Source organism: Arvicola amphibius, chromosome 15, assembly GCF_903992535.2.
Source record: "Arvicola amphibius chromosome 15, mArvAmp1.2, whole genome shotgun sequence".
NCBI classification, from domain to species: Eukaryota; Metazoa; Chordata; class Mammalia; order Rodentia; family Cricetidae; genus Arvicola; species Arvicola amphibius.
In genome coordinates, this window is record NC_052061.1 from 29,252,519 (window position 1) to 29,265,227 (window position 12,709).

A 12,709-nucleotide genomic window follows, 5' to 3' on the forward strand; every position below is an offset into this window, starting at 1 on the left:
GTGGAAGCTTCTTTGACAAATTAAAAAATAAAATAAGAGAGACTTAGATGTTCAGAACACATAGACGATTTCCCTTCGTTGTAAGTTCACCGTAGACTTTTCCTTCATTTAAATATTGTGTGTGCCAAGTGGTTTTTCTCTAATGAAGCTGATGAACAACTTCAATATTTGCTTTTTTAGTGGGAAAAGGTACTTCACAGTATTTACCACTTTGATGTCCTTGCAGTTTTTATTAAATGTTTCCTCTCTGTAAAACTCTGCTTGTTTTAAATGAGCCTTCTCTTGTTTTAAAAAAATACCTGTTTACACATCTTCTAGATTCTTGAGAACGCCAGACACAGTTCTTAAGGCCAAATTTGTATCATTATTGTTAAGAGTCGTCATCAAAAGTGTCTTTGGAGCCATACAAGTCTGCTAGTTTCTTAAAGCGAGGTCCCCAGTTCTGTAGATAGTCGTAGTCCAGGTCTGAATCTGTGGTGGCAGACTCTAGGGAGCTCAGGGACCCAGCCACAGAACCCCTGCCCTCATAACCATAGATTTGGATGGAGTCATAGGGAGGGGCTGTGGGGTCATTATCTGCCTCCTGTATTCTTGTGTTGATGAAGTCATCTACATCCACACTGTTGGGTGCAGGTCGCAGCCCAGGTCTAGGCATATACTGATATTCAGGTTTGATGTCTTTGCGAGGAATAAATCCATTGATGCCATCAGGATTCTGCAAGGTGGCAATGTCGAAGGCTTCTGTGTCTTCCTCACCACCCCCTTCATCGTCATAAGTTATGATGTTCTCACGGACATCCTCTTCCTCAAACACAATGAGTGGTTCTTTCTTTTGCCTCCTCAGAGTCACAAATAATACCACAATGACTGTAGGGAAAGAAAAAGAAAGTCAGCAAAGATTAAGCCCAGCCTCCCTGGTTACTCTTCGCAGAGGGGCTCTGCTTCAGATCCTAGAATGCTGAGAAAATTATCACTTTTCCAGAACTCACTAAGAGCTCCAAACTGACCTCTATCTATATGTGCCACCTGCCCTGAGGGTATCATACCCTGTGACCTGACAGGTTGGAATTATCTTAAATGTTTTACAGATTAGTCTCAATGCTATTCGACTGTCCTCTTAATAATCAGTGAGGATTATTGCTTCATTTTTCTACATGCAAATGTGTACATTTTTCTCCATGCAAATGAGTATAGCTGTTTTCCCCCAGATTAGGAATAGAACATTCAGAGAACTCAGAACTTAAACTTTCTAAGATTAAAAAAAAAAGCCTCCTGTCCAAAGGTTCTACTCTGTAATACAGAGTAAACCTTATCATAAAGGATGGGGAAGAGGACAGCTATAAAAACTCTAAGAAAGAAAATATACTACCTATTTGAACATAAAAACAGTGTCTTTTAAAAGCACAGGTGAAGCCATCCTGTCATTTCTACGAAAGAAAGGAATTCCATTAGGCTTGGACACTTACTGGTGAGAGCAAGCAATCATTTATATAGAGCTCTAGACACTTCTTAATTATTTATCGATTCTGTGTCCTCCCCACTCTTATCAGGAAGTTCCAACAATCTTTTGTTGGAAGACTCTCCCACACGTGCAGCAGCAATGAAAACAAGGTTTGCAGAAGCATTTGGCAAATGGATTGAAGGCTTCTTTGAGTTCACATAGTTCTGAGATTGGAGGATGAGAACCTGCACGTCACACAGATTCCACAATGTCGCCAGAACCCCGTGACTTATTGGAGCATAGTCATCATCCTGAAACACTCCTTTTCACATTTATTTGTTTGTTTAGTTTAGTGGGGTTTTTTGTTGTTGTTGTTGCTATTGTCGCTGTTTATTTGTGTTTGTTTTCATCTTTCTCATTCATTTAGGGAACATTTCTTGGTATCCCGTAAGAGACATGAGATAGATCTATTGACTTCTGCAGCATGACATCATAGCATTTATTACTGTATTTTCATTTGTGCATCTAATTCAGCCCAGTATTAAAAGTCCCAAGAAAGTCTTTTATCTTGTCTGGAACACCCATACAATCCAGCATCTTGCCTTAGCTGTTAAACTCTGCTTACAGAATTTGTGCACATTCTCTAGGAATATGTGTCTGGTGTTCTTGGGCAATGTTAGGCATTCTCTAACCTATGTCTATAGAACCTCATGTCCCAATGATAAAATCTACTGTGTGCCTGTATTTTATTGTGAATTCTTTTCTTGAGAAGCTATAAATTCATCCAACATAGAGACTTTGAGCACATATTTTCCTATCTCTCAGGGTTGTCCATAGGGTCTGAGTCCCAGACAACACTCAGTAACTATTGTATTGAACCAACTTCCCTTCCAATTTCCTATGGAAGTGGTCCTATTAATTCTTTCAATGGAAAGCATATAAAATGATGTCCAACTTTCTGGATTTGAAAGTTTTATCATAATACTGATTGGTTCTGAAATGTTGGGTCATGAGCAGCTGATGAGGGCTACCAGGAACAACAGGAGAAACTCATAGGCATCACCATAAGCTGAAGCATGCAGATAGACATTGCAGATAGTTTAGAAGGCCAGAGCTCAGCTTCGGCTGGCTGAGTTTTCTCTTCTTCCGTCATCAGTCCATCATAGCAGCGAATATTCTTTCTCCATCCATTTTTATTACTTATTCATTTATCTGCTTGTTTATTTAGAGAAAGCCTCCCTCAGATAACAGGTTCCTGCCTAAATTCTTTAGCTACAACAACTGTCTCCCGTGTCCCTCCATCTTAGAGATGCAATCTGCCCTACAGTCCGGTGACATAAACTAACATGCTCACCATGACCTTCCTTAGACTCTCTCTGCAAAATGTGTCCCTTCCCATGTTCTGCCTACTATGCAATAGAATTCACGAGAGCCGTCACACCTTGTGGTGTGTTTTAAACTCTGTGAATGGACACAGTACAGTCTTTATAGCCATCCTGCACTGGACACATCCTTTGAAGGATCTGCACTGATTATACCAGATAGCAGGGAAATCCTTACCCAGAAGAATGACAATGCAGGCAAGGATGGCGATGAGGGCACCAGTACTCAGGCCGGCGTTCAGGATGTAGGCCTCAGCATTACAGGACAGCAGTGCTCCATTCACGTCACACCCACAGACCTTGATGGTGAGGGTATTGGTGCTACTCATGGGTGGGATGCCACCGTCGCTGATCACGATGGGCAGGAGGTAGAAGTCCTGCTTCTGTCGACTGAACCCTCCACGTCGGGCATATACCCCTGCAGTGTTATCTGTTTGAAGAAGAGAGACAGGGTGTATTTTCATCGTAGAACCATACCGATCACAGTTGCTCGCAGTTTTCCAGTTTGGAAGACATGTTGTGTGTTACCAAAGCAAAAGTTAGAATGTTTCTCGCTTGTTAATTTGTCTAGATATTTTCAGGAGCCACGGATATAGCATAAAAGGATGACAGAATCATCTCTTCATTTTGGAACAAACTAAAGAAATTGACCTTTTAGGGTTTGTCCTTTGTTAGTTTGTGTTAGTATTTATTAAGGAAATCCGACATCCTTCCACACCCAAATCACAACCCACTCATAAACCACAGGAAGGTAGCTTTAGGAAAGTGGAAATACTTGATTAACCTTGCAGCCCACTCTTGTTTCTTTCAAACTCAAACAAGCCTCAGAAACTAAGTCATTAAACATATCACCCAATAACAATTCTTCTCTCTATAACCCACATTACACAGACCAAAAGTACAAAGCAGAACATTGTGGGTTTTTTTTTCTTTACCTAGACTTAATCATTTTTTCTGGGTTAGGAAATTCTCTTGACCCAAGTGAACCAGTTCAACCCAACATGGAGAACTCATTTCTGTTCAAAGTACTCATTGCACTTTTCTTGTTTATTCTTCCAATCCTTTCTCATATCAAATAATTATTTACTATCACGACAATTGGACTTCTCCTGGCTTAAAAATATATCTCCAAGTCATCTCTTAAGGATGCCTCCTGAACATCTTCATTACCCCTGCTCATTGTGAATCGCCACACTGTATATTCCTATTTCTACAGAAGTACATATTCTACACATCTCTCTTGATTTGTTGACATAACCAAAATGGGATTGGGGATTTCTAGAGAGTGGGGGATTTTATCTGATTCGTCTCTGGCTCTTTACTGTCTGATGTCCAGCAAGTACTGTAACTAGGTCCTAGGAAAAGTTTAACCAAATCCAGATATTGGCCTTCATATTTCTCTAAGTTTTATAACTGTTATTCCCCAATGTTTCCTCATCATGCTCTCTCTGCAGACAAAAATCCAATAGAGGATATATTCCCAAGAGAGGAAAATATTAGTTCACTATAAAAAGAAGTAGAAATTTAATGTGCTCCATGAAAATTGCATAAGAACCTGATATGCTGGTATGGCCAGTCCCATTTTAGGTTAAGAAACAATAATTTATAGCTAAGTGAATGCTACGGCCAACAGTAAAGTCACCTAGCTGGCAAACTTATATTAGGTTGATAGGGTCATAAATTTGTTCCTTTAGTAGGAAAAAATCCAAAAATCTTGAAATAAATTGCTGCATTTAGGCAAAAGAAAAATGTAATTTATTTTACTTGGCCTGTTTGGTAGATCTGATCTCATATAAGGTTGAGCAATCAAGTCTGAGTAGGGATAAAGGTAAGCTGATATTTACTCACTGGCTTTGGTAGTCTTTATGATTATGGTTCCTCAAATTTGCACTGTCAATCTCAACCAAGCCATGGCAGAACAGCTATGCCTCTCATTTTCTTGTTATCTGGCTTTTATGTGATTAATATACTACATAAAACAGTGTGAAAAGTAAACTAGCCAAAGAAAAATTAGTCTCCTGATGTTCTTCTGTTCAGGGTTTCACTACTATGCCTTACTTCATAATTAAATGTATGTGCCTATAACAAATTATTTAAAGACATTGTGTCTTTTCTACTTTTCTGTGTTCAAATAGGATATCCACAAATAAAAATTCACACTCTTTATTCCATGCTAATTACTGGAAATAGCATTATAGATTTATGAAAAAATAAATATTAATAATTCCTAAACATAAGCAACTTGATTAAATGTCTTGATCAAACGAAATATAATCTGGGTGAAATCCCCAGTGAACCCTGATTTGGCATAACTATGCAGGATCTACTCTGGTACCATGATCTCATGGCTGAAGATAATGTGAACCGAGCAATTTTTTCTTTCTCTTTTCATAAACTTTTAGAAACCATAATTTGAGATCTATTTTTCAACCAGTTATCCATGCAAGCTGGCCTTTTCAGATCACAGCAGTCAGGCATCTACACAAGAGTGGAAGAAATTCAAACACTGGTGTGTAACCTAGTTCTGTAAACACAAGCAATATGTGAATCCAAATGAGTCATCTTCTGGAAAACCAGCTGTTCTCTGAGACACTGAAATTATTACAAAAAACCTCCTCAGAATTCCAGGATAACTAAATCAGGTCCAATCTCTCAGTGACATGACAGCAGGATATCTAAAACTTTTTTTAAAATCTCTTCTAGACAGGCTCCAAAGCCACAGAGAAACCCTGTCTCGAAAAACCAAAAAAAAAAAAAAAAAAAAAAAAATCTCTTCTAGAAAGGATGTTTATGCAAACAGAGAATGGTATCAGTTCTAGGGGTAGAAAGGAAATGGACTAGCTTGCTCACCTTTAAAACAAGGAAATCTACTCATACCCCGCATGAAACATGGAGTAGTTACTGAAACCAAATGATGTAAAATGATGTAATATACTCCACTGATGGTCCTCTGGATTAGCTGGTATTCCAGAGGACTCCCAGAATCTGCCAATCAAATGTTAACACCCAGAACCAAGTCCATCCATGGGCCTTAATGAGAGGTTAAGGTTATAGAAATGAGACTTGTCTACCAATCTGACCTAACACTTAAATAATCTAAGCTGCTTAAATCCATAAAATATATTTTCGAAATCCACATTGTCACACCTCCCACAGGAGTAGGAGGAGTTTTTTCCAGATGAATAGTTCTGAGTACTAGCATCAGACCCTATGATGGTAATTCTTGTGATTCATTCAGAACATGGGCAGAAACAGTCAATATGGTCAGGGATAAATGAAAATCGGTTCTAAAAGCACTAATGGGAAGAGAAATGAATTAAAAACAATAGCACAACTCCTTTCTGGGAACATGGACTCATTGTAATAATGACTATTTCCACTTTTCATCTAAATTATTCTAAATAGCTTGCCACCCACACTCTGTCTTTGAGGGTTCCCTTAGTTTGGGTTTATGAAAATAAAGAAGAGGGTAATTGTGGGCATATTCACAGAGAAGGAGATTTCAACATGGAAGCTAGGAAGAATCATAAAAACTGAATATTGCTTTATTTTAAATATTCTGATTTGAGACTTCATAGATCCTTTTCCCACCCATGCAAAGTCTTTAAAGAGAAAAAACACTTAAGTCTTAAGGATCAAATGGGAATACTCTACATCTTGAATCTTCTCTATATGTGTTATTTGATTTAAACAAGAAATTAATATATTTAGAATTATCTTTGTTTTCATTCACAAAAGTGCTCCGTGTAATGCTGGCCTGTTGAGGACGCTAGGAGAATATTAATTCTTTTCTGTAAATTCTCCTCTTTAAGTAGGAGACTAATGAGAAAGATAAACACATTGGCAAGGATAGGAATGTGAATTCTTGGAAATGTCACTAAAGCTTCTAAAGAAACTGCCCTCATGAAAGTGTTTCTACGCCATAAGTAAGGCACTAGTTTATGCTTCTGGTCTAGGTTATGCATTTCCCTGGGATAACAAATGTTTTTTCAGCTCTGCTTTTCATCCTGAATCTCAATATTTCCAACTCTGGATACAGGTAAGTAACCAGTTATACTTTTTTTCCCACTTAGGTAAACCTTTGCAAATGGTGACATTAATTATCAGTATATGACATGCACAGACTGCAGTGTTTCTATAAATGGAGGAAGTAAATTCAGGTTTCAAAATTTTATGTCTAAAACATGGACTCCTAATTGCATGCTGCTTTTAACTTCACAGTTTTTCATTTTATACTAACAAAATTCAAAGTTTACTAATGATGATGGTCTCCACGGCACCTGGTTGGGATGCTTATATAAATGTTATGATGAAGTAGCCCAATGGGAGATACATAAAATGTGACACTAAAATGGAAAATTCTGGTGGAGAAATAGCCCTTGATATGTGGCTTCACTGTATATCAAATCTTTCATTATCCTAAAACTTACTGCCAGAAATGGGCATAGCTGCTGCATTTGAAAATGTGATAAAGGAAGCATGGCAGAAAGGGGCTAGAATATTCTGCTGTGTCCATATTGACATCAGAGGGAAGCTTCTCCTTGCCCCTCTTGATTCTCTGCCCTTCTAGTCTCTGCAGGTAAAGAGCCCTCATTTCATGACCAGCTGAAGCACTCTGGCTATTTATAAGTCCCTTTAGAAGCTTTAGTCTGAGAATCTGTTCATGAGACAATTAAATATCTGAGAAAGTTTAAAGTAGGCCTTGCTCTTAGGCAGATACTTTCCTTCCTTCTTACTCAAATTTACCTGTTTTACCAATTCATCACACCCTTAGGGACAAATGATAGAGGACTTTCATTGGTTAATTAATAAAGAAACTGCTTGGCCCAATAGGTCAGAACATAGGTGGGTGGAGTAGAAAGAACAGGATGCTGGGTGAGAGAAGGCGGGCGCTTCAGGCAGTCGCCATAGTCAGTCGCCATGCTTCTCCTTTCCAAAACAGAAGCAAGTTAAGATCTCTCCTGGTAAGCAACCACCTCTTGGTGCTACAAATATTACTAATTATGGGTTAAAGCAAGATGTGAGAATCAACCAATAAGAGGCTGAAAATAATGGGCCAGGCAGTGTTTAAAAAAATAGTTTCCATGTAATTATTTTGGGTGTAAAGCTAGCTGGGTAGTTGGACGCAGCCCCACCGCTCCATCTACAGACAAAAAAGACAAAAAAGATCCATCCACTTTAGTAAAAACTCTTCCATATATTAAGGAAGTTCATTTTCAAGTCACTAACAGAAAAATATTTATTTACTTTCTACTAGGCTCCAGCTTCCCAAGGACGGGCAATAGTTCTAACATATGGAGAGGATGTATGTGACCAAACAGTCCTTAGAAGTTTTTGGCTTTAATAATTTCAGAAAGCAATATAATCTACAATCATATAAACATTATTATAAAGTTTAGCTTCACATAATTAATTTTACACTTATTTAAGTTTGTAGATTTTTAATAATCTCCTTTAATTTGGTGCATTATGCAGCTTCTTCCTTGTCACTCTGAGTAACATAAATATTCGAAGCTAAAAATAATATTCGCAAGCTCTGTAGTATTAAATAAATGAACTTAAGCAACTTATATTCCATGTGTTCAAAGATAAAGTTATTAGCCATATATATTTTTATTTTCTTGTCTTTTTGGATACACTAGGGTCTCTTTATCTACCTGTGATTAATTTGTATTTAAACAACTCACAATATACTGTTTAATGCTTGTGGTCTCCACAAAATACATAGTTCAGGGACTTTGTTTCATTTACTGTTTTGTTGATGTCTGTATGTCTGTAGTATTCTATGTGTTGGTAGAAGAAATGATTTCATGTGTTTCTACACTATATTGTAAAATGTCATTTTAAGATATGTTGCATTCATTTATGCTATGAAACATTTGTTTAATGATGCAAAGGTATGTTGCATTCCTTTATGCTGCTTTTTAAAATCTCTGTGTAACTGTGCTACTTTGCCTGCCTAAAACACCTGATTGGTCTAATAAAGAGCTGAAAGGCCAATACCTAGTCATGAGAGAGATAGTGTGGCTGACATGCAAAGAGAATAAATAGAAGGAGAAGAGAGGAGTGAAAAAAGAAGGGGAGAAGGACACCATGGGCCAGCCACACAGTCACACAGTCAGACACAGAGTAAGAAGTAAAGAAAGGTACAGATAATAGAATAGAGAAAGGTAAAAACCCAGAGGCAAAAGGTAAAGATGAGACCATTTAAGTTAAGAAAAGGTAGCCAAGCTAAGGTTGGGAATTCCCAAGTAAGAATAAGTCTTCATGTATTTATTTGGGAGCTGGGTGTAAGGTCCCCAAAGAACAAAGAGCAAAAAGGAAAAAATCCAACGATGACACGTTTCTTATTTGATTATTTGGTATGTGGGGATGTGCCTGTATATGCATATTGTGTGAATCTGTGTATGTATAACTGTAGGTGTGTGCACCTGTTTGTGCATGGCCATAAGTGTATGTAACTCTGTGTATATGACTATTGGGTGATATTCTGAAGTGGGTGTAAAATGTGTGTTGTTGAGTTGTGGGCATGCCTACAGAGATCATTAGAAAACAAAGGTTGTCTTACCCTAACATTTGCCACATTATTCCCTTGATACAGAGTTCCTCACTGAACCCAAAGCACTTTTCTTTTTAGTTAGGATGGCTGACTAACAAGCTCCATGATCTGATCATCTCAGTAGCCCAACACTGGGGGTAAAGACATATAAGGACATTCCAGGCTTTTTTTTTTTTTTTTTTTTTTTTTTTTTTTTTTTTTTTTAACGTAGATGTTGAGGATTCAAACTCAGATGATTTTCTTGCACAGAAAGCCCTCTTACCCACTTTATCAGCTTTCCAGCTCCTGTCCATCTACCCTTTTCAATACACCACATACTGATGTGGCATTTTTATGGTCATACTTTACTGACTCACTAGCATAACACTAATTTCCAGTCTATCTCTTTACATTACTTGCTATCAAACCCAATCTGACCTATCCCACCTTTATCTATACTATACACATGACTCTTTTGTCTTCTTTTCTCTTTTTATTGTGGAACAAGGTCATATTCATTTGACCAAGATGTCCTAGAACTCACTGTATAGCCTAGGATGGCTTCAAAATCTCCAGACTCCCAAAGACTGGAGTTACTAACATGCAACATTATGTATGATTGTTGATAATTATCTTAGTAACTGTTTTGTCTTTTAATAATATTATTCTTCTACTATTGTATAAACTGTGATAGAGTCAACCAGGCAATGTTTATTTAGCTTTTAATATGGGTAAATTCTGTACCTTATTGCTTCTACATATGATTTTCTGAACAATTTTTCAACGAGAAACAAAGAAAGAAACAATTTTCACAATAGCATGGAAGTAGAAATAGAAAGAGAAAGTGTTCTAGTTTTCAGTGTATCTCATTTGTTCACAACTGATATATGAACATTATATGGCTGTATGTCAGTTAAGCCAGTTTCCTTTTATCAAGGTTTATCAACACCTAAGGTAAAAAAGTGAACTCCATCATAGTTAAAGAACAAGAAGGCATCATGCTCCAGAGAAAAAGAAACAAAGAAAAAGACAAAAAAAAAACCAACAACAATTAAAATGCTCTTAAAAACCTAAGGTCCTTGTTGTGGAGGGACAGAAAAGGAATCAAAAGTCCACGCAGAATGTTTATCTCCCCACAGTGCTGGCAGAAGTCCATGCACATCCAACCTTCTGCAAATGTACAAAAGCCAAACATAACATTGTATTTTACCAGTATTTTGCAATGAAGGTAATGCTGCAGTGAGGCAAATTCTAAAGAAGATGGCCTTTATATTGCTAATGTAAAAGATGATTCAGGACTGCGGTGGCTGCAATGACTCCAAGAAGAAAAAAAAAAAGTTGTACACTTCTGGGGAAATTATGTTGGAGAATCTACAATATTTAAAAGAATACCCGAGGAAACATGGTTGCAATAACTGCCTGTGTGTAGCTATATGATTCAAGTACCCACCTATGAGGTATCAATGTGTGTATTGTATGTTGACATTGACAGAATATTAATAGTTACAGTTTGTTACATTTCTTGTACTAAAGTCTTCTGTGACATCTGTTTTATTTTTTCCACTCTGAATGGGTGCAAAGTGCAAAAAATAATATACTAAAAAAAACATTCCATAAACAAACACAAGAATAGAGCCCACGAATAGTGGAATACCAACATTTAGAGACATGTAAGCCACTTAAAGAGTGTAAGCCAATTAGTTAAGACAGTGATCAGAGGAAGCATAAAAAATATGTTCAAGATATATACTGGTATGTGTGTACATTCAGCCACTAAGGAAAACAATACATTGGCAGTGGAGTTAATCAAAAGAATAGGAAGAATAAAAACTCCTAGATTTCTACCACATATAATATAGGAGATATTAACTGGTTGTAAACGTTCTTGAACACGGTCAATATAAGTTGTACTTACAAAAAGACTAAAAATATGAAAGGTTGCGTAATATCCATTGATAAAAGACTGAAATTTAAAGCTGATACACAAAAAGAGGAAAATATTGATAGGTGAATAATGTTATTGATTTTGGAGAGAAAACTATTGCTAGGGATAATATGAGAGGAAAATGTACTTTGTTTTTAATGAAAATGACATGATCAGAACCAAAAAAGTGTTGAGACATCAGGGTGTCTGCATAGAAAGGTCGGGTTAAAGGTTAACATTGCCAAGAGTTGAGATTTAAACTCAACTGTAAAATTATGAGTTGATTATTTAAGACATGGGAAAAGACTGTGAATGGCCAGTTTCTAAGAATGCAGCAAAGGGGCTGGAGAGACAACTCAGAGGAAGAGCATGTGCTACTCTTGCAGAGAGAGGGCAGAAGTTGGAATCTCAGCACCACATCAGGAAGCTTTTAATCACCTGTACCTCTAGTGCCAACAGGATACCATATCTCTGGCCTCTGCGGCCTTGGCAGGCAAAATGCACTTTTACATGACTTTTACCTGACCCCACCACATACATAAGCAAAAAAAAAAGAAGGAAAAGAAAAGAAAAGAAAAGAAAAGAAAAGAAAAGAAAAGAAAAGGAAAATGAAAGAAAGAAAATAAACCAAATTTTAAAAGAAGTAAAAACAAGAAATTATGGAAATTTACATAAAATTGCAGATGATAAAAGAAATTAGAATTCTGAAATGATATTACTATTTTATTTGTCAGTGAGAAGGCTAAGATGAAGTTATATGAGCTTAGTGGGGGTGTGAGAATGTGAGCATGAAGTGACTTTCCTGAGGCTTTCAGAAAACGGTGAAACACTTCCAGTGAACACTTTGCCTATTAGAGAGAAATCAAAGTACATTATATGAAAAAATCCATTTGTAATGAAAGGAAAATAGAAAAAGATAACAACAACAACAAAAAAGCTTTTGCTGTACTGACTCCATCCTCAGAACTCATCCTAAAAGAGTTAATCACATAACTGGCAAAGGTGTGCAAAAGCTATGAACTTAAAAATAACAGCCAAATGTTACCCTTTAGTGAAAAGGATCCTACCTAGAAGGCACTAGCATCTGTATTCTTATGCAGACCAAAGCTTATCACATGCTGAGTAGAAAACTGATGCATTGTTTAAGTTGCTTTTCATTAAAAATTAAGAAAAGAAAACAGCTGGAAGGGAATAAAAAACAACAGTGTTTGTTTTAGGGTATACCATGTTATTTTTATTATTTTAATTTTATTTCTGCTTATTTGTGTTTTCTAATTTTCCTACAAGGGCTATAAATTATGCAATAGAAAAAGATCATACAATCTTTTGCAAGTATATTTTACAACAATTACTATGGCTATGATTGAAATGGAAATCAAAGTCATTTTTCATTTTCTCTTTGTTCATTCCCTGAATCCTCGACT

At 36.8% G+C, this 12,709-nt stretch overlaps 1 protein-coding gene across 2 annotated transcripts in view; it reads right to left on the reverse strand.

Annotated features, from left to right (window-relative positions):
- Positions 1-370: 370 nt before the first annotated feature.
- Positions 371-12,709, reverse strand: part of Cdh11 (cadherin 11) — a 46,895-nt gene continuing 34,556 nt past the window's right edge. For both annotated transcript variants that reach the window (XM_038312703.1, XM_038312704.1), the window contains 2 exons: positions 3,002-3,253; positions 371-867 (listed from right to left, as the gene is read on the reverse strand). In XM_038312703.1, coding sequence (XP_038168631.1) covers positions 371-867; positions 3,002-3,253 — 749 coding nt within the window. The remainder of the gene's footprint in view (positions 868-3,001; positions 3,254-12,709) is intronic.